This window comes from Ptychodera flava, chromosome 1 (assembly GCF_041260155.1).
Source record: "Ptychodera flava strain L36383 chromosome 1, AS_Pfla_20210202, whole genome shotgun sequence".
NCBI classification, from domain to species: Eukaryota; Metazoa; Hemichordata; class Enteropneusta; family Ptychoderidae; genus Ptychodera; species Ptychodera flava.
The window spans coordinates 8,379,382-8,398,512 of NC_091928.1; the positions used below are offsets into that span (position 1 = coordinate 8,379,382).

General features: G+C 37.4%; 2 protein-coding genes across 3 annotated transcripts in view; both read left to right on the forward strand.

Annotated features, from left to right (window-relative positions):
- Positions 1–1,535: 1,535 nt before the first annotated feature.
- On the forward strand, positions 1,536–2,354 carry LOC139115381 (histamine N-methyltransferase-like). The gene is made up of 2 exons (XM_070677490.1): positions 1,536–1,631; positions 2,034–2,354. The coding sequence occupies exons 1-2, from the start codon at positions 1,536–1,538 to the stop codon at positions 2,352–2,354; spliced, it is 417 nt and encodes a 138-aa protein (XP_070533591.1).
- Positions 2,355–6,158: 3,804 nt separating this feature from the next.
- The window catches only part of LOC139129397 (myelin regulatory factor-like), a 63,295-nt gene continuing 50,322 nt past the window's right edge, over positions 6,159–19,131 (forward strand). For both annotated transcript variants that reach the window (XM_070695029.1, XM_070695038.1), the window contains exons 1-2: positions 6,159–6,343; positions 14,529–14,595. In XM_070695029.1, coding sequence (XP_070551130.1) covers positions 6,301–6,343; positions 14,529–14,595 — 110 coding nt within the window. In that variant the 5' untranslated portion in view covers positions 6,159–6,300. The remainder of the gene's footprint in view (positions 6,344–14,528; positions 14,596–19,131) is intronic.

Genomic DNA, 19,131 nt, shown 5'->3' on the forward strand with positions numbered 1-19,131 from the left:
CATCAGTCGTAGACTCAAAAATAGAGTATGTACAAGTTTGAGAGTCCGAGTGTGTGTACCCGAGACGCATTTCAGAGAGAGAGAGAGAGAGAGAGAGAGAGAGAGGAGAGAGAGAGAGAGAGAGAGAGAGAGAGAGAGAGAGAGAGAGAGAGTTTATTTGTTTCTCGTACTGTAATTATCTTTTTTACCCTAGATGATGTTGATTATTGGACCTGTTTTTGATCGCTTGTTGCACGCTGACTCGCCGTCAACTTTTCTCACTAAATTACTCAGTCGATATGAAAACTACCTACAAAAGCACACCACTCCTCTCATGGAAGCACCCGATGGTATTTATCATCAGCAAAGCAAAGCTTTTACCAAGGCCAAGATACTTTAGCAAGTAAAACAGCAACATATCGGATATCTGTCTATTCTCTACAGGAATCCGTAAAGAATGAGGGCGCTAAGTTTGACGTCATCCATCTTATTCAGATGATATACTATGTCGACGACATAGAAAACTTGACCAAGGATTTATACCAGCGGTGTTTAGAGAAGGACGGCATTATAGTCATCGTCATGGTTGCTGGTAAGGTGAAAACATACACAATTAGCATACAATTAGCATACAATTAGCATACACTAGTTTTCTACTTTTCCTAGGATGATTGTAATTATTTTAATTTTTGAACATCAGTAAAATTTCGAACATTTGTGCATAGATTTATGTTAAATTAATATGAAAAACATCTTTATGCATTGTATTCAAACCAATATGATTTCATGCCGTGACGCGGAAGGGGTTGTATTCACAAGAGTGTAGGTGGACGAGGATGATAATGACAGTGCGTAATATGAACCAAAGGTGAAAAAAAAATCAATATACTGTTAGGCCAAGGAAAATAAAAAGTATGTTGTTTGTCATCCTCGCGCGCGTCAATTCAGACCCGACGCGTCAATCTTTTTTTTGCTCACGAGGAAATAAAAAAACGTAAACGGTTAATTTTAATACGTGACGATAGTGCATAAAACAGAGATGTATAAAACAGATCTGTAAACAAAGTAACTGACACAAACATTCCATTCAGAACTGAACACATATGTCACTGTTATATTGAGCTGTCAAAACTGTGCATTGCTTCACTGAAAGTCAAACCACAGAACAGTTGCGATACAAAATACTAAAGCAACACTGCTGTACATTTATCTCTGCGTTCTTTCCTGTGTTTTCGTATTATTGCGCGTTCTTGTTGGTTGAAGAATAAAAAAACGAGAAGAAAAAAAACCCGCGTCGCCGCATCATTTTTGCAATATGTTCAGGATGGGAAACCAACTTTTTAATTGTCTTGGCTTAGACTGATTTTCTTGACTAGACAATAACATTAAAACGGACTAACAAAACGGCAGTAATCATTTCATTTGCTGATCAGAAAACTTTCCCTAGTGCAAGAACTTCCAACTGTCTTTGGGCTATTTAAAAATTAAGAATATTTAAAGAATTGACGTGACAATTCCAAGAATTATCTATTATAATTACGAAGGTTGATAGTAAAATGGAATATAATCCTACCTGTCCTACCATTATAACATTCCCTGGTAACGGTGGACAAGAAATTCGTGACCTGATTGCCGGCAATAGATCATCTCAAGTAAGATTGGCGACATAGTATACTCTTCACATGAATGTTGCCATCATTTTAGTGAACCATACACATACATCAATTCAATTATATTGTTGTACAGAGAGAGAGAGAGAGAGAGAGAGAGAGAGAGAGAGAGAGAGAGAGAGAGAGAGAGAGAGAGAGAGAGAGAGATGCACACGGTGTACGCGTACGTACATCTAATGCGTGATTTCCGGAATTAATTTAGTCATTTTTCTGATGTAAAGATTATTGTTTGCATTTTTAGGAATAGCGTATTATATATTAAGCTGTACGTGTTGATTTCGTCTTACGCTGTAATGTCACTGCTTGCTTACAGCTCATCTAACAATATAAAGTACATCATTTTGATGCTATCTCTTCACAGACACCTGGTTTTCTTTCAACCAGACTTTTCGAATGTTACCAGCGTATCGCCACACCTTCGCTAGTGCCGAAAGCGTCATCGAGATCTTGAAGAGACTCGGTTTCAGCCATTCAGTGACGAAGATTCCGTCTTTACTGGTGATTCAAGACGGCCTGAAGAAGACGAGGAGCGGCAAGCTTGTCCTGGACACTATAACGGAATGCGAGGGTTTCCTGGAAACCGCTTCCGATGAGCTGATTAGTGAGATACTCGATTTCCTGCGCAGTGAGAGGGCGTCCGTCACCAGGGAAGGACAGCTGATGTTTAAGAATGATTTGCAAGCCATTGTTATCAGAAAGAAATGAAAGTATGTCGTACGACAAGAAATATTGGACAGATGTTTATTGCATAATATGGTCTTTTAGCAGCTAATATTTTGCCTTTTTGCTCACTTATCATGGCACTGAAATAAATTACAGTACTCCATGACATCAACATAGGCTTTGTTTATTGTCTTACCGTTGAAAGTATTGAAAGGCGTATGGGTTGCTGCAACCTTCGTGGTTTGCTGACTTTAAATATATTTACTATTTTCTCGTATAGTATTAGAACTCTATGCAGAGAATGAAACATAGCCTTTCGCTGCATTGTATGCACGTTCACTTTTTGAAAGGATGGGCATCTGCAGGTAAATTGAACACACCACCACCACCACCACCACCAACAACAACAACAACAACAACAACAACAACAACTAATAAACATGAACAACAATACAAACAACAACAACGTTGGCAGAGAGTTGCATCGGTTCAAATAATGATAGTGTCCTTGTAGCGTTCTTTATGACATCCACATTACGTTTGAACCAACAACAACGTACAACAGTCATGTTCGTTGAATTTTATTGGTCAACAAAAACACGACTAATAAGCATAAACAACAATACAAACAACAACAACCAGATGTCTGGGTACCCTGTGATATAGAGCAGAAAGACAACATCCAAGTGGACGGCGCATTTCAGTAGTTTCATGCATGGTGTTTCTATCATGATGATTCAAATGCAAAATGCCTATCACAAGTGTATATCGTTTCTTTTTCTTTTTTTCATTTTTTACTTTTCGCGTTTTTTTGTTTGGTAATATTTGCTTGTAGTCGGCCAGGTTTCAATTAATGGGACACTCGTTCATTTCTAAAAGTTTGTTCCAATGCCTGCCTACGCGTCCCACAGTTATTACATTTATACCGAACAAGTTCTAGGTATAATTTTAGTTTGACAGCAAAATTTTAAAACATCGTAAAAAAAAGCAAACGAGGGACAGAGTTACGGCGACTCTCTTTTCCTAAACCGTAAACGTCACTGCTACAGCTACGCTGGACTGCTGCAACTACAATAACTAGTCACGATGAAAACCGCCACCGTCCAACCGTCCCCATCCATGCACAGTGAGCGCATGCGACAATCAGTCATGAGTCTATGAGCAATGCACTCTGAGCGTACACACCTCAAAGTTGAAAGTCTTCAACTTTTGCTCAGACTTTCCGATCAATTGAAAATCGGGGTTCACCTTGCGAAAGTTTGGACCAGAGCAACACAGCGACCCAATGTCAAGTTTACCTACACTTGAAATTCTAATGGCCGCGCCATCTCCACGTTAAATCCATGGAAAAAACTAACGTCTTCGATTTCTACAAAAATAATCCGGTGAAACCTTTTTCTTCAATGAGTTTCAAAATGATCTCCTACAAGATGAAGACCAAAATACATTGTAAAAGTCCGGGAGTCCGTATAGATCTCTCATATCATTAGAAGCATTTCTTTATATCATAGAGATCAACTTAGGCTGTGATATAGACGGTTTTGGAAGGGACGGATAAAGGGGAACTTGATTTTGATTGGCTGAAGATAAATGGCAGGGAAAAAGAATGGCGTAGCCGGAGAGCACTGCGCCCATTATCTATGCTGTAAACATTTTGGTTTTCTTAAGGGTTCTCCCATAGTTGCCAAATGTAGGTTGTAGTTGGATTATGCTCATTTTAAAATCGTTCAGAAGAGTCAGGTATTCTCTATAGCCGAAAGAATTAGAACAATGTGTAAGCACCAATGTCAGGAACGAACCCACAAGATAACAATCTGACATTCTTATCAAGGCATTAAGAAGTATCTACTTTTGCATATTATTTCTCAAAGGTGACTTTTAAAAATGAATTTACATTCATAACCATTCTCTTGCCGTGCGCTCACATAAAACATTCAGAACTACACTCCCATACACCTTGTTGGATCACAAACTTTACCATCTTCTCGAAAATCACGCCGATGAACGTGATACTCGCATTTTCTTGAAGAAATCGGCCTCGTTTTGATTTAGGTTGCAGTGGCGGGCAGATCGAGTACGGGATCGATAGATCGAGCAGTTAAATCGATCGATCATGCAGACTATACCCAGTCCACTGTCGCCTTTGAGGCCATCACAGTGTATTGAACAACAGGCGAGTTTTCAAAACCACCTTTGGAAGGCGCGGAAGAATTGGAGGGTACTCAAAAAATTTACTCTACGCTGGGTTGAGAACTTGAAAACATTGTGAGACTGAAATGGGGACTTGAAAACAAATAATGCTGCCAGACAGCCGATTGGAAGTATCTTAATGGAGCGACATGGAAAAAAGTCACACAGAAATACAGTTTAACAAAAACATCAGCAAAAACTCACACACACTAAAGCACGTACTTTCTAACATCCACAAATCACGTCGAGAGAAACGTAGTGCAAAAACAGGTATCCAGAAGTTCAGAATTAGGATGTTTAAGAATTTATGCTTACAGTCTACACATAATAATTTGCAGTGTAGCCAAGGGGCTAAGAAAATATTACAGGAAAGTTAATGTATACTTGAGGTTCCGCTCAATATTTATTATAGGTCATTTGACGTGCTTCTGCACTGTAAAAGAAAGAAACTTTCAGTCAGACGAGACAGATACGAACGAAGGCTGTGAAAATTTGGTCATTTTGGTTGATTTGCAGACCACTCTTTATCTTGTACATGTTGTATGTACACAAAGTATCTTCGTTACCGTTCACGCAAACTCAAAATCATATATCAATTCTGTGTAAGTCTATTGTGAAATTGTGGACATCGAAAGTGAGAGTGAGTTATGACTAATTTCAGATTTGCAACTGCACGAATTTGAAACAAACTTTGTGCGGTCTTGTCTTGTTGAACAGAAAAGTTACATTTTCTAGATATAAAGTCGCTAAATGACACAAGTACAACACAAGTTATTATATGAGTATGTATAAACTAACTTCGGTGTAAAGTGTGTTTGATCTATTTATACCATGTTCGTTACGCACTTACCTGTTGACCGGTAGAGGGCGTGTGCAGATGAAAAGGTTACGGGCCGTTGCAAGGCTCTGTCAAGTTGAGAAGCCCCATTGATGACACAAACCGGGAAAAGAAACAAGGAGGAGACAACAGAGCTTGATGGGAAAAAACGAAACCGGCAGGAAACAGACCAAATAATAAATAAATAAATAAATAAATAAATAAATAAATAAATAAATAATCAAGTAAATGAATAGTTCGACAAACTGACGAGTGACGCTTTGAATTACAGTTCGAAAAATTTAATCACCGACAACTGTTGCTGCTATGAACATACAAATAATACATACTGAAAATAGGCTAGTTCACCTGGTTACCGCAAACCTTTTTCGCGATTTCAAAAGGAAAACGTGAAAAAAATAACACAGTTATTATCATTTAACCCACATGAGCACTCCTAACTTCCTGGATCAGTGCGGATTCGGTTGGGGGCGTTCGAAAAAAATGCTGTTCATAAACCTATACCCGCCTAGCCATTGCTCCGCATATGACACAACGGGCTATGACGTTTCACCTCTATCATGCCAGGCAGAGATGGAACCTTTGATCAAGTATGACGTCATCGCGAGCAAACTTTGAGAGCGCAAAAAACCAGACATTTTTGAAAACAATCATCGAATTTTCACTGTTTGAAGGACGACTCATTATTTAAAAACATTGTTTACACCTTCTGACAAGTGCTTTTTAGAAAAATATCTTCTCTGAACGGACTATATTCGTTAAAAGGCTGAAATATCCCTCGGGGACACAAAATGGAACAGCCTCTATTCATGTGACCAATCAATCAAGTTGCAATGGTGTACCTATCAACTGAAAATGGCGACTTGATCGTTGAGAAACCAACCCTTTCAACGGGACTTTAGCCGAGATTTTCTTTTCTCACTCTGCTACTTCGGATTTTCTGTTTCTCAAGCAGCAACGATGGACGTCTTAAACGAGAACGAAGCACTCACTGCTGTGTTCGGTATGTAGAACTTTACGAACCTATGCAAACTTTCCGTGTCACATATCCAATATGGCTTCCTCCGTATACATATTGCGTGTATGTATGCGTTGGGTCTTCCGCAATCCACAATCCACCGAAACTCCGCACCGTAACATTGATACATGCCAACACTCCAGCGGACAGACTGTTCTTTTGATACCTCAGCGATTTTCAGTTTTTCTACAGTCAGCTTTGCCATTATTAAACACTGTCACGGTACTTTTGCAAGCTGGAAACTGGGAAGTCCAGCGTTACGGTGGAAAATGGATGCGAAGTCCTTGTGTAAACAGTTTTATTCTCCGCCCGTGTTTTCAAAGCGAAAACGGAAGGTACTAATTAACATGGGAAACTTAATCACGGTGAAGGTGTCTATAAATCTCCATGTTTGCATGCAGGAAAGTTGTCCCTTTCTTTCTGATTATATCACGTTTTACACATGCCCCGTGTTGAGTTATGGAGCCGTAACTTCTGTACATGTAACCCAACGATAGCCAGCAGTATGTGGCGCAACATTACAACTTGTTGCGCCTGAATCGTATACAGGCGACGCCTTCGCGGATTTTGCTTCTAAAACTTACGTTTGATTATGACTGTAAGTGTGAAATCACACCAAATATGCAATTCTTCCAAACCGCCGAGCCGAGGTTTGTCAACAATGTTATTTGTGTGCTCCACCCACTTTCCAGCTTTCGCATGTAAATCCTCCCTTTTGAATTAATATAACGGGGCTAGCGCATTGTTATGAAATGGCGGGTCTATTAATAGTAACCGTACAGGCGAGCGCAAATTGATATATAATTGGCAACTAAGGAATTCGTATTGTCCATACGCTTTTACTGCCAATAAAGCGGGTACCTCCTGTATCGTCAGGTGGTAATTACACTTTCGGATAGACTGTACCATGCAAGCAAATCAATTGTAACTGCCATGCAGTGTTCTTTAAAAAACTAGAAGACCAATTAACAATTATATTTACAATTTAAGAAAGTAAGTTCAATAATATGATGATGAAAATCATGATAATACAATAATAATGATGATTGTAACAACAATAATAACAACAGCAGCAACAACAACAACAATAATAATTTATATGCTTTATTTCTGTCAACATGTATCAAAAAAACAGTTCATTTATGTAAAGTATAATTAATGCACAACTTTATTAAATAGAAAAATATTGGCTTGCAATATAAACTGACATTAAAATGCTAATACATTGGCAATCACTTGGTATGTAAAATTTGATATGATGAAAATGCAGAAACATTAAATTTGTTGAGATAAAAATATCTGGAAGGATGTGACTTATTCTTTCATGTATAATAATTTTAGTGGAATAAGTAAGTAAATTGTTGTGTCATGTAAATATTTTATTAATGATGATATGGTTTAGAGCTAGAGAACTAACCAAAATTTGACAGTTGCTCTTTTTTGATGCATATGTTTTGCAGATATTCTCAGAAGAAAAAAAAATGCATGTTCCAATTGAGTAGTAGAGTATAGGTTTAGCTACTCTTTGATGAGTTTTTATGATGGAGGGGTCACTCAATGTAACTTTGGTAATTTTTGTCAGTGTTTTTGAACCTGAAAATCAATGTCCACCTCCCATTTAGCAAGCTATGATGCTTGGGTGAAGCATCCAAGTACTGATGGTGTCAGATTGGAATTATTCAAGGCTCTGCAACGTAATTACACCCTGTTGTTGTTGGCATCTGAATGTTGTGGAAATTTACATGACTGTTGCGGTAATTCACACAAATGTTAAAATTCACACATCAGTACTGTAATAATGACGTTGCTGTGCATAAGTCATAGATTTGTCAACACACTGCATTTACAGCTGTCCCCACGTTGTAGGATATAGAACTGGAAATTTAAAGTAGGACACTCCTCAAAATAAAGAAAATTATGCTTAATTTTGCTGAAACTTCCTGATGAGAAAATTCAAACCATTCCCTGTCAAAATCAAGAATATAAACTCGGCCTTCAAAATCAAGAATAAAAATCAGGGGTTACCTCGTAAAATTTGTTACGGGAGAAATAAATACACAGTATTTCCCAACAGTTGAAATTCAAAATGGCCACCAACCCTGTGTTAACTCTAGTGGGGGAGGGATGAACTTGTTCATATCTGTCCCCTGAGGGCACATTCCACCTTAAAAAACATATAATCTGAAAAATGGTACAGAACAAATGCTGATAGCATTCCTTTAGTTTTGAATTCTTTGCCAGCTACAGAAAGGGATAGTATTCAAAGAATAGGGACAGAGTTGATCAAGAGCTAGGCTAATCTCTTGTTGTTGAAGTTACCTTAAAGGGATACAGTTGTCGGAACTGTGCTGAAATGTTGTATGGGACCCATATGACCAATGTAAACACTGTATCCAAGGTACGATGGTGATTGATGAAAGCTAAAACATGTCTGTCATAATCTACATCGTATAATTTAAATGTTGCAACTATGATGATGAGAGGCATCTATAAATCGTGCATAAATACATTATTTGTAAACAAGAATACTATACAGGCACAGTACTGACGACAGTTTCCCTTAAGATATGTTTCTACCTGTATTTGGTCTCACATGAGAAACCGTTGAATTAGAAGGTGTGTGCGTATTTTATAAATTGTGCAATTTTTAAATGTCTTGCAACATACTTTTGCCATTTATGAACTGAGAGAAAAACTCTTCTGTGAATATACTGTAATTTATAACTGCAGGTAGCTTTTTATTTAGCAATTCTGTATGAAACCACCTCAAAAAAATGTAATTGTTAATTCTCCGTTCTATGACAAATTGAACAGCCGAAAAGCTGAACAAATAGTAGAGATGCCCAGCTTTATTTATGTCAGTGCTGTACAACAGATAATGATATTGGTTTTTGTCAAATTTGAAAAATATTAGATACAATGAAAGCAATATTAATAAACCCCTTTTACTGCCATGGTTGGACCTAAAATCCTAGTATTCTGTAGTGAGTGTAGATCTGTACATTTTTGAAGAGGTACGTAGTAAACATGTTTATTGTTGTCTTTTGAAACTTTCCTCCCATGCCCCATGTCCTTGTCTATGGGTACGGGTCAAATCAGTAAGATTAAACCAATGGGCTCTACATCAAGAAGGATTTGCCAGGATGTATTAGAAACTGAACCTTGTACAACTGATCTCATCTTTTCCTTTGCCACAGTTCGTACAGACTTTAAATACTGCTGGACATACCATATAGCAGCCAGCAGTATAAACTATTTCACGTTAATTCATATCTCGGGAAACGATAGGTTTGTCCAAAGGCAAAGTATAGTCACTGTACACACACTAAAACAGATTTCCATACTGTACCACTTTCCCTGCGTCACACAGTCCTTCAGCCTTTCAGTATGGCATTGTCGTGTACAAGTAACATTTCAGTGAGATCAATCTATGCTTTTGAAGAAGGTATGGAATTGTAGCAATAGTGTGTTACAAACCTGAGGATTCCAACCAAAAGTGATTCCAGGGAGCCTAATGCTACAGTATGTACTCTTTCTATTGCCATAGTTACTTGTGATTAAAGGTCCTGTAGCTGTAACTTTAAGTGACTTTTACACAGTTTTTGTTACGCTCCCATATATGCATATGTATATATGCAAATGGGAGGTATTCGTATAAGGTGGAAAAATGGCGTCTGTGTGTATGTATGTAAGTATGTATGTATGTCTGTTAGTCCGTCCGGATCAAAAACTCCTAAACCGTAGCACCTACTGTCCTAGTATTTGGTGTACAGGTGCACCTAGGGGTGGAGATGTGAATTTGTTCAAATGAACATGTCAGTGCCAAAAATATGCAAATGAGGGGGAAAAAAGGAAAAATCCTACAAATGGCTAAAACTCAGTAAGCATTGGTCAGATTTGGTTGAAACTCAGTATGCAGATTTCTGTAGGTATTCTAAATTATGTGTGCAAAAATTGGGATGAAATTTGCATGTTTGTATTTTTAGGGTATTTTTTCCGTTTTTAGTCAAAAAATCTTGTTCTCTGAAATCGCTCGTCTGAATGCTATGAAACCTAATATTCATGTTCCTCGGAATGACCTCAGTCATGCTTGTACAAATTGTATTGATATTGTCATATTTGTAATTTTGGGGCAATTTTCCCAATTTTTGATAAAATTTTTTTTAATCCAAAAACTGCTGATTTGATAGCTTTGATACATGTATTTGGTATACAGGTATTAAGATTAATCTTAATATAATGTATTGAAGGTATGTTGAAACTGGCAATTTTTTTTATTTTTGGGGCAATTTTTGCCTTTTTTGGTCAAAAAATTTTTCTCCAAAAACTTCTGATCTGGTAGCTTTGATATCTAGTGTACAGGTTCCTAGGGTTTATGTTGATTAGATATATTTAAAATTAGGATGAAATCTGCAATTTTGTATTTTGGGGGGGCAATTTTTCTCATTTTTGGTCAAAAAATTTGTTTCTCAAAATTTACCAGTCTGATTGCTTTGATATTTAGTAAACCGGTCCTTAGGGTTTTTGTTAATAAGATATATTGAAATTAAGTTGAAATCCGGAATTTTCAATTTTTTGGACAACTTTGCGAAACTTTCAGTTTTACTTGGATATCTTTCATTTTGTATTTTTAAGATTTTTTTGGTAATTTTATACCTACTGGAACTACATGTAAGAGTATATAATGTGGTGATTTAGTAAGCATTTGATATAGTAAACTGTATTTGGTGTTGAAATGCGGTAAAAAAATTCTGGCAGATTTTGAAAAAATTCCAAACAAATGCCAATAAAAAATTCAGCCAGAGAAGGTTTGACAAAAAAAAAGGTGAGAGAGTGGGGAAAAAAGAATGTACAATGGATCGGATAAAAAAGATAATGTACCTCATCAATCTTCCAGACACCATCCCTTATCAAATGGTCCACCCCAATGTATTTTTGTGCACAATTAACCATGCAATGTATTTAGTTTACAATGTAAGATGTCAAGTAAGGATTTGAAAGGAATAGTCAAGTTCACCACAGTTTAACTTTATCTCTTGTGTCATCATCCTTGTGTAATTGGTTTGTAAGTTGTTCCAGATGTGGATGTACCAGCTGTTCTGGAAGAAAACAATGTTTATTTTTTCCTGTAGGGTTTCTGAGTTGATGATTGTATGTTGAAATATCTCCATGTATCTGGTGTATGGCAAAGTGTAAACATTGGTTGCATCTCATGTATATGTCAAATATTGTAAATGAAAAATCAAGAACATTTTGCTGTGTGCTTGTAAAAGATAACATATTTGTCAGTACATAAACTGCCTTGCAGATTGATTGTCTTAAAGATTATCACAGAAGTAGAAAAGGAAAAGAAACTAATCAAATTGCTGTAACATATTCACTCTCAGTGCCTGTATAGGCCTATACTTAACTATTTTATCATTACATTCAGCTGTTTGTTATATCTTTATCACTCTCCATGGGCCAAGGCACACTTGGGGTCAATGTCATCACTCTGTGCCAGTCTGTGTATGTCAGTCTGTCTGTATATGTATGTCCATGTTTCATACAATTGTTGACTTGTTTTGATAACTATATGGGAGCGAACAGTGATGTTGTCACTATTTTTTTATTTTACATGTCAATTGTAAGTTTTTTTAGTCCCCACGGACACCGTCCGGGGGGACTTATAGGTTTGGTCATGTCCGTGCGTGCGTGCGTGCGTCCGTGCGTGCGTGCGTGCGTGCGTGCGTCCGTCCGTCCGTTCACGCAGATATCTCAGAGATGCCTGGAGCGATTTCATTCAAACTTGGTACAAGGATTACTTCATATGTCATACAGATGCACGTTAATTTGTTTTGTGATACGATCCAATATGGCTGCCAGGCGGCCATTTTATTACGATTTTTTCATGTACAGAGCCATAACTCAGGCATGTTCAACCGATTTTATTCAAAGTTGGTACAAGGACATTGACCAATGTCATAGATATGCACGTCAATTTGTTTTGTGATACGATCCAATATGGCCGCCAGGCGGCCATTTTATTACGATTTTTTCATGTACAGAGCCATAACTCAGGCATGTTTCGACCGATTTTATTCAGAGTTGGTACAAGGACATTAACCAATGTCATAGATATGCACGTCAATTTGTTTGTGATACGATCCAATATGGCCGCCAGGCGGCCATTTTATTACGATTTTTTCATGTACAGAGCCATTACTCAGGCATATTTCGACCGATTTTATTCAGAGTTGGTACAAGGACATTGACCAATGTCATAGATATGCACGTCAATTTGTTTTGTGATACGATCCAATATGGCCGCCAGGCGGCCATTTTATTACGATTTTTTCATGTACAGAGCCATAACTCAGGCATGTTTCGACCGATTTTATTCAGAGTTGGTACAAGGACATTGACCAATGTCATAGATATGCACGTCAATTTGTTTTGTGATACGATCCAATATGGCCGCCAGGCGGCCATTTTATTACGATTTTTTCATGTACAGAGCCATTACTCAGGCATGTTTCGACCGATTTTATTCAGAGTTGGTACAAGGACATTGACCAATGTCATAGATATGCACGTCAATTTGTTTTGTGATACGATCCAATATGGCCGCCAGGGGGCCATTTTATTACGATTTTTTCATGTACAGAGCCATTACTCAGGCACGTTTCAACCGATTTTATTCAAAGTTGGTACAAGCTTATTGACAAATGTCATAGCTGTGCACTGCAATTTGTTTTGTGATACGATCCAAAATGGCCGTTGTGCGGCCATTTTATTACGATTTTTTCATGTACAGAGCCATAACTCAGGCATATCTCAACTGATTTTATTTAAAGTTGGTACAAGGACATTGACCTATGTCATACATATGCATGTCAATCTGTTTTGTGATACGATCCAATATGGCCCCCAGGCGGCCATTTTATTATTTTTCATGTACAGAGCCATTTCTCAGGCATATCCGCATGTTTCGACCAATTTTATTCAAAGTTGGTACAAGGACATCGACCAATGTCATAGCTATGCACATAATTTGTTTTGTGATGCGATCCAATATGGCCACTGTGCGACCATTTTGTTACGATTTTTTTCATGTCCTGAACCATAACTCAGACATGTATCAAGCGAATTCATTCAAAAGTATTTTTTATCACAGACCTAATGAAGAGGACTCTATCCTCTCTGAGGACCTGTAATCAAAATACCCATTAACAAGTGGGGACTGTGTCATCAACGATGACTTGTTGTTCAAGTCCCCTGTGCAATTTGAAACACCCATTGTTTAGCTCTTCAACACAGTGATCATACCTATATAATGCAATGTTATTGTTGTCATTTGAATTCTAATCCACACCAGAATTCACTTATCAACAATAACAGTGCAGTCTACACATGTACAGGTTGAGTTGACAAGCTGAATGTTGTGTATCTCAACATGCTTTTGGGAGTACGACAAGAAAGTGTAGCTGACATTAAAGCCCCAATAGCTGCAAATGTGTAATAAACCAATCTCAAAATATCCTGAGTTTTCCAAGATTTTCTTCAAATAAAACCCATTTAAGACTGGAAAAGTGTATAATGCTGTCATAAGTGGCATGTAAATTCAAACATTTTAACATCATTTAGATTTCCCGCCATTTTCAAAAACTAATCATGTTGAAAGAGACAACAAAGATTACAACAACAAAATGTTGGCAATAGTGTGTTGTACATTAAAGTAAATGGCATCATGCTTGTTTCTTTTATAATCATGATGTGTATGTGCAGCAATTACTGCATTTTTTGTACTTTTTCATGGGGGTGCCATTTTATGAGTGCCGTAACCCTTGTATTTATTATTTGACCTGTTAAAACAATAGGCATGGTCCAAATCAGTGAGCAAGAGATACTTAGCACGTTTACACCGGCCAACTTAGGTTTGAAAATAAAATCATGAAAATAAAATTTGCAACTATTGGGGCTTTAATAGAGAAAAAAAATGCAGAAAAACAGCTACTGGCCCATTGAGAGCAGCAGGATTCTACACATGACACTTTTAAGTTCTACATCGGTATTCCTTGAAACACAGTCAATTTTACGCCGTGCAAAATGAAACCATCACTTTCATCCCCAGGGATTGGTCGATAGCATGTTACAAACTTGATTATTTCTCTCACTTGTACCCTTTCAGGTAGTCTTGATCCAAGCGACTTGAACTTTGAACAACTGGAAGATTTTATCATCAATGATGAAGAGGTGTAAGTACCAGATAATGTTATCAAGAAACTAATAAGAACATTACATTTACTGTTTTTTTGTTTAAACATCTGAGAGTGTTCAAGATGTTTAAACAAAACAGCAGTAAATGTAATTTTCTTAATTTCTGAAAAATTCATAGATTTAGTGAATTTTTTCAGGCACTTCTGTCTGATGCATGCATAACATCGTATCATTCTCAATGCATGAAACATCAACGAATCACAAAATATACATCGTATCATTCTCAATGCATGAAACATCAACGAATCACAAAATATACATCGTATCATTCTCAATGCATGAAACATCAACGAATCACAAAATATGACAGAACATGTCGGATAGAATTGTCCAAACTTTCTGAGCTAGGGAAGACAAAAGCTGAAGGTTATGATGACCAGTTTCTGTTTTGTACTGCCCAATATTTGTTAGAATACAAACAACTGGCGCTGTTCGCAGTGCAGCATTAATAGTATGTGATGTTTTCATCGATGAGAAATGAATTCTAGCCCGGATTGAACAGTGCATGCACGCATCTAAGATATGGGTACAAGGCGAAAACTTGCAATTTCACCACTATTTGGGAGCAGTACAGACAGAATTCAGTGACAGACACACACCAAAATTTACAGCCGATTGAAAAGTGTAGCACTGTAGAATACAGGTCTGCTAGAATAATGATAAACTCTCTGTCTACATTTGAAAATTATTCCCGGAGTAGAAGACAGAAAATCAAAGAAGACAGTAACTTAAGGCATACATGATGAAAATATTCAATTATGAAAGAGAACAACTGCCTCTTGTGTGATTCAACATAATCTAACCAGTCTCCTTGCTGTCGATGAAAATGTATACATGGAAAAGACAACTGTTTCAGATGTAATTTGGCATAGTCAGCAAACCAGTCTCCTTGACGAAAATTATGTTCGGAAACGTTGCTTTATAGAGAACTCAACACTAAGACATGTCAACTGGTCAGGTTGATGGTGTATGAGAGACAGGAAGCTTGCTGACCTTTGACTCCACTCTGTTAGTCATAGGAGGGGAGTTCACCCTTTGGTGTCCTGTGAGAGAAACATCGCAAAAAGTCAACGTATGAAAAGAAATACATCTGAAAAGATATAATGGTGAGATTTAGTAATTCGAGAGTGATTCAGGAAAATAATTTCAAAATATTGCAATGCAATGGTATAGAGTATCACTGTTTGTCCACTGTATGTAAAACGATAGCGGTGTTTTTTTTTGTCTGGCTATGTTGGGGGTTGATGAATTTGTCGGAAAAAGAAAAGTTGTTATGCAGTGTCAGTGTGAGTAGGGGTGAATTCTTGGAAAACAAAGTGTTGTTTTGTAAGTTGCCTGTGTGAGGAGGGAGAAGTGAATTTGAAGATACGTACAAAATTATATCATCTATCACAAATTGCTTAATGATTCTTGTTTTGCAAATGTCACACATTGGCAATGATGAGAAATATCTCAGGTTTTATTGTCGAGCATTAACTCAAGAGACAATTAACGCGTGCAATTATGATTGGGTGTTTTGGATTTTCAAAGTGTAGAAAAAAATCACCATTGATACATCTAAAATTGAGCCACACCTAAAAATATGATTTATGATGGCAGGAAAAGAGATAACCTGACCGAAGACGTATTGTTGGATGTAAATTAATAATCAATATTTGGATTCATTGTAATTTACAACCATACACATCTCAATGCAAACACTGCTTATTGAACCAGAAGGCCAAGGCCATAATATATGTTTCTAAGATACAAAGCTATTTGTTAGGACATCCTGTCGGCTTATTATGGGTTCAGATAGCGGAGTAGAATCGGATTTTCGTGAATTATGGGACAAAAAGCAAAGAGATGTACAAAGCTGAGGAATGTGAGGCTTACTCCGCCATACAATCTAACAATGCAAAACCTTGAAATGCACATATTGGCATGATATATCGTTTGCTTTTCCACGGTCACCAACATACAAGTATGGCGCAAATGATTTAGGTTTTGTGAACAGTGAAGTTCATATTGTTTCCTTCTTTCCAGAGGTCTTGTTGGGATTTTGTGAAATTTTATCAAGATAGCTCACTACGTTTCATTTCCAAATTGCAATGCCAATATTTTTCATGAAGTTAAATTTTTGTGATTGTCCCTTTGCACAACGTCCTGAAAAATGTTAGAAATTCATGATATTCAGGAAATTTTAGTAAAAGATCAATATAATGGGAAATGTTACAGGTGCTGGCTCTTTAAAGGGATATAGTCGTCGGAACTGCGCCTGTGCAAGTTTCTTGTTTACAAACAATGTATTTCATAAATGATATCTAGATGCACCTCATCATCATAGCTGCAACATTTAAATTATACGATGTAGATTATGACAGACATGTTTTAACTGTCATCAATCACCATTGTGCCTTGGATACATTGTTGCCATGGGTCGTATGGGTCCCATACGACCTTTGAGCGCAGTTCCGACGACTTTATCCCTTTAATGGTTGGCTACTGCAAAGACTACACCCATAAAGTGCCAATAGAGCTAACTTTTGAGGAATTTTCGTCAGTTTTCATTCCGTCTGTCACTGTCAACTACAATTTCTTGTTCTGTTACCCAAAGCATATCATGATAGATGCTATTCAGCTTGTCAGCTCAGCATGTACATGTGTAGACTGCATTGCTACTGTTGGCAAGTGAATTCTGGTCCGGACTAAAATTCAAACGTTAAAAAAAATAACAATGCATCTTACTTTTGTAGACGATGTTGACAAGCTGAATAGTGGGTGTTTTAACGTTCTTAGAGGAGTAGATCAAGAAAACTTTATGACATACAGAACAAAAACTGTGAAAAAATCATTAAAAGTTATGGCCCTTTAACCCATTGTGGAGAAATAGCTTTGCTCCTACTTCTAAAGCCAAGATTTAACCAGCTTAATACTTGCACTGTTCCTTTCTAATCCATTTATCTTTATTTGGCGGTACAGTCGTTCAAACTTTAACACAGCTTTAGAAATTCCAAATGATTGACTTTGCCAGCATGCGATGTTGAGTTTGTCATCAATTCCCACTATTGTTGGTTGTAATATACCTGTATTACACAGCCACATAGAATGGTCAGATCTGACACTTGGTCTGTGTGTGGCTATCAGCCTCATCATGACCAAGGGCATATGCTGTTAAACTGCTAGAAAAAGTTAGCAAGATCTTGATCTTTGAAGCAGCTGGCCAAGATGTGAACAGTATCGACCACTGAGCCTTTGTTTGTGGTGGAAACAACGAGTTATTAAAGATACATTTTCAGTACTGACTGCGAGACACATTTTCCTACCACAAGTGGCTCATGAACAAGTAACTTACACTGAGACAGGTATTTGCTTGGCTGTTATGTACGATTGCATATGTTACTGTGTGTAACAGGACGTGTGTTTTTGTACATATTTTCTGATATTTGTGTTCTTTGTAAAGAGTTGAAGAAATAATTTTCAGACTCACTAGCATGATCCAGTGGCCAAAAGAGATCGCTAGCCCAGCCTTAGTGTCTGCCAGCTAGCAAACCAACAGTGACCAGCTGAATAGTTTGTAAATCAGTGTTTCATCCGGGATGGCATCAACAGGGGGATTTTCCCCTTTACCAGAAAAGTGTTCTACTTGTATCACTAGGGTGTGACTTTCACCATTTCATAGGGGAGTGGCACCCCCTTGACAAATTACTAGGGGGTGCCAACATGTCAACAGAGGGGAATGCCAAATTCTAGATGAAACACTGATCTGTGTGATTGGCTGGTAGAAAAAGCTACCAGCCCAGTCATAAAATTTCAGAAAATTGTCAATCAGATTCAAACCCAAGATACATGCAGCAACTTTTCAACTGGCAAAGACACAAGCAGTCAAACTCACTCGGCTAAATCCCCCGCCCGTTAAAAAGAATGGTTCAATATATACCAAGCTAAGTCATTTCAATTTTTCAGATAATCCATGAGCTTGGGCCAAGGGATTCGTTTACCCCCACATGCCAACACCAACACCCCCCCCCCCCATATATTTTGAAAGGTTTTTGCAGATAAACCATCTTGACAAGCTGTCGCTGTCAAAGGGTTGGAATGCTTGTCATCTCAAGGCATTAGACAATTGTCCTAAACTTACACAAAGGTCATCATAAGGTCATGGCTTCAAGATTGTATCAATGTAGTTGTTGGTATTCTGTGTACTTCAGACAAGAAAGTATTAAGTGTTACCTTCAAGGAACACAAGAGAGGTAAACAATGATATGATAGCAACCCATTTCCTCTGTTCAGGCAAAGATAAGAGTAACACAAAGTGATCACCTTTCAACTTTAATGTTAAATTTCAAAGCGGCTGAAATAATGTTTGTTTCTATAATATTCCAATTCGTTGTTTGTACAAGTTGTTTAATATAATATCTATTGAAAACTGAACAAATTGTTATTGTTTACATTTGAATTGTAGTCTGGACCAGAATTCACCTATCAACAATAACAGTGCAGTGTACACATGTACAGGCTGAGTTGACAAGCTA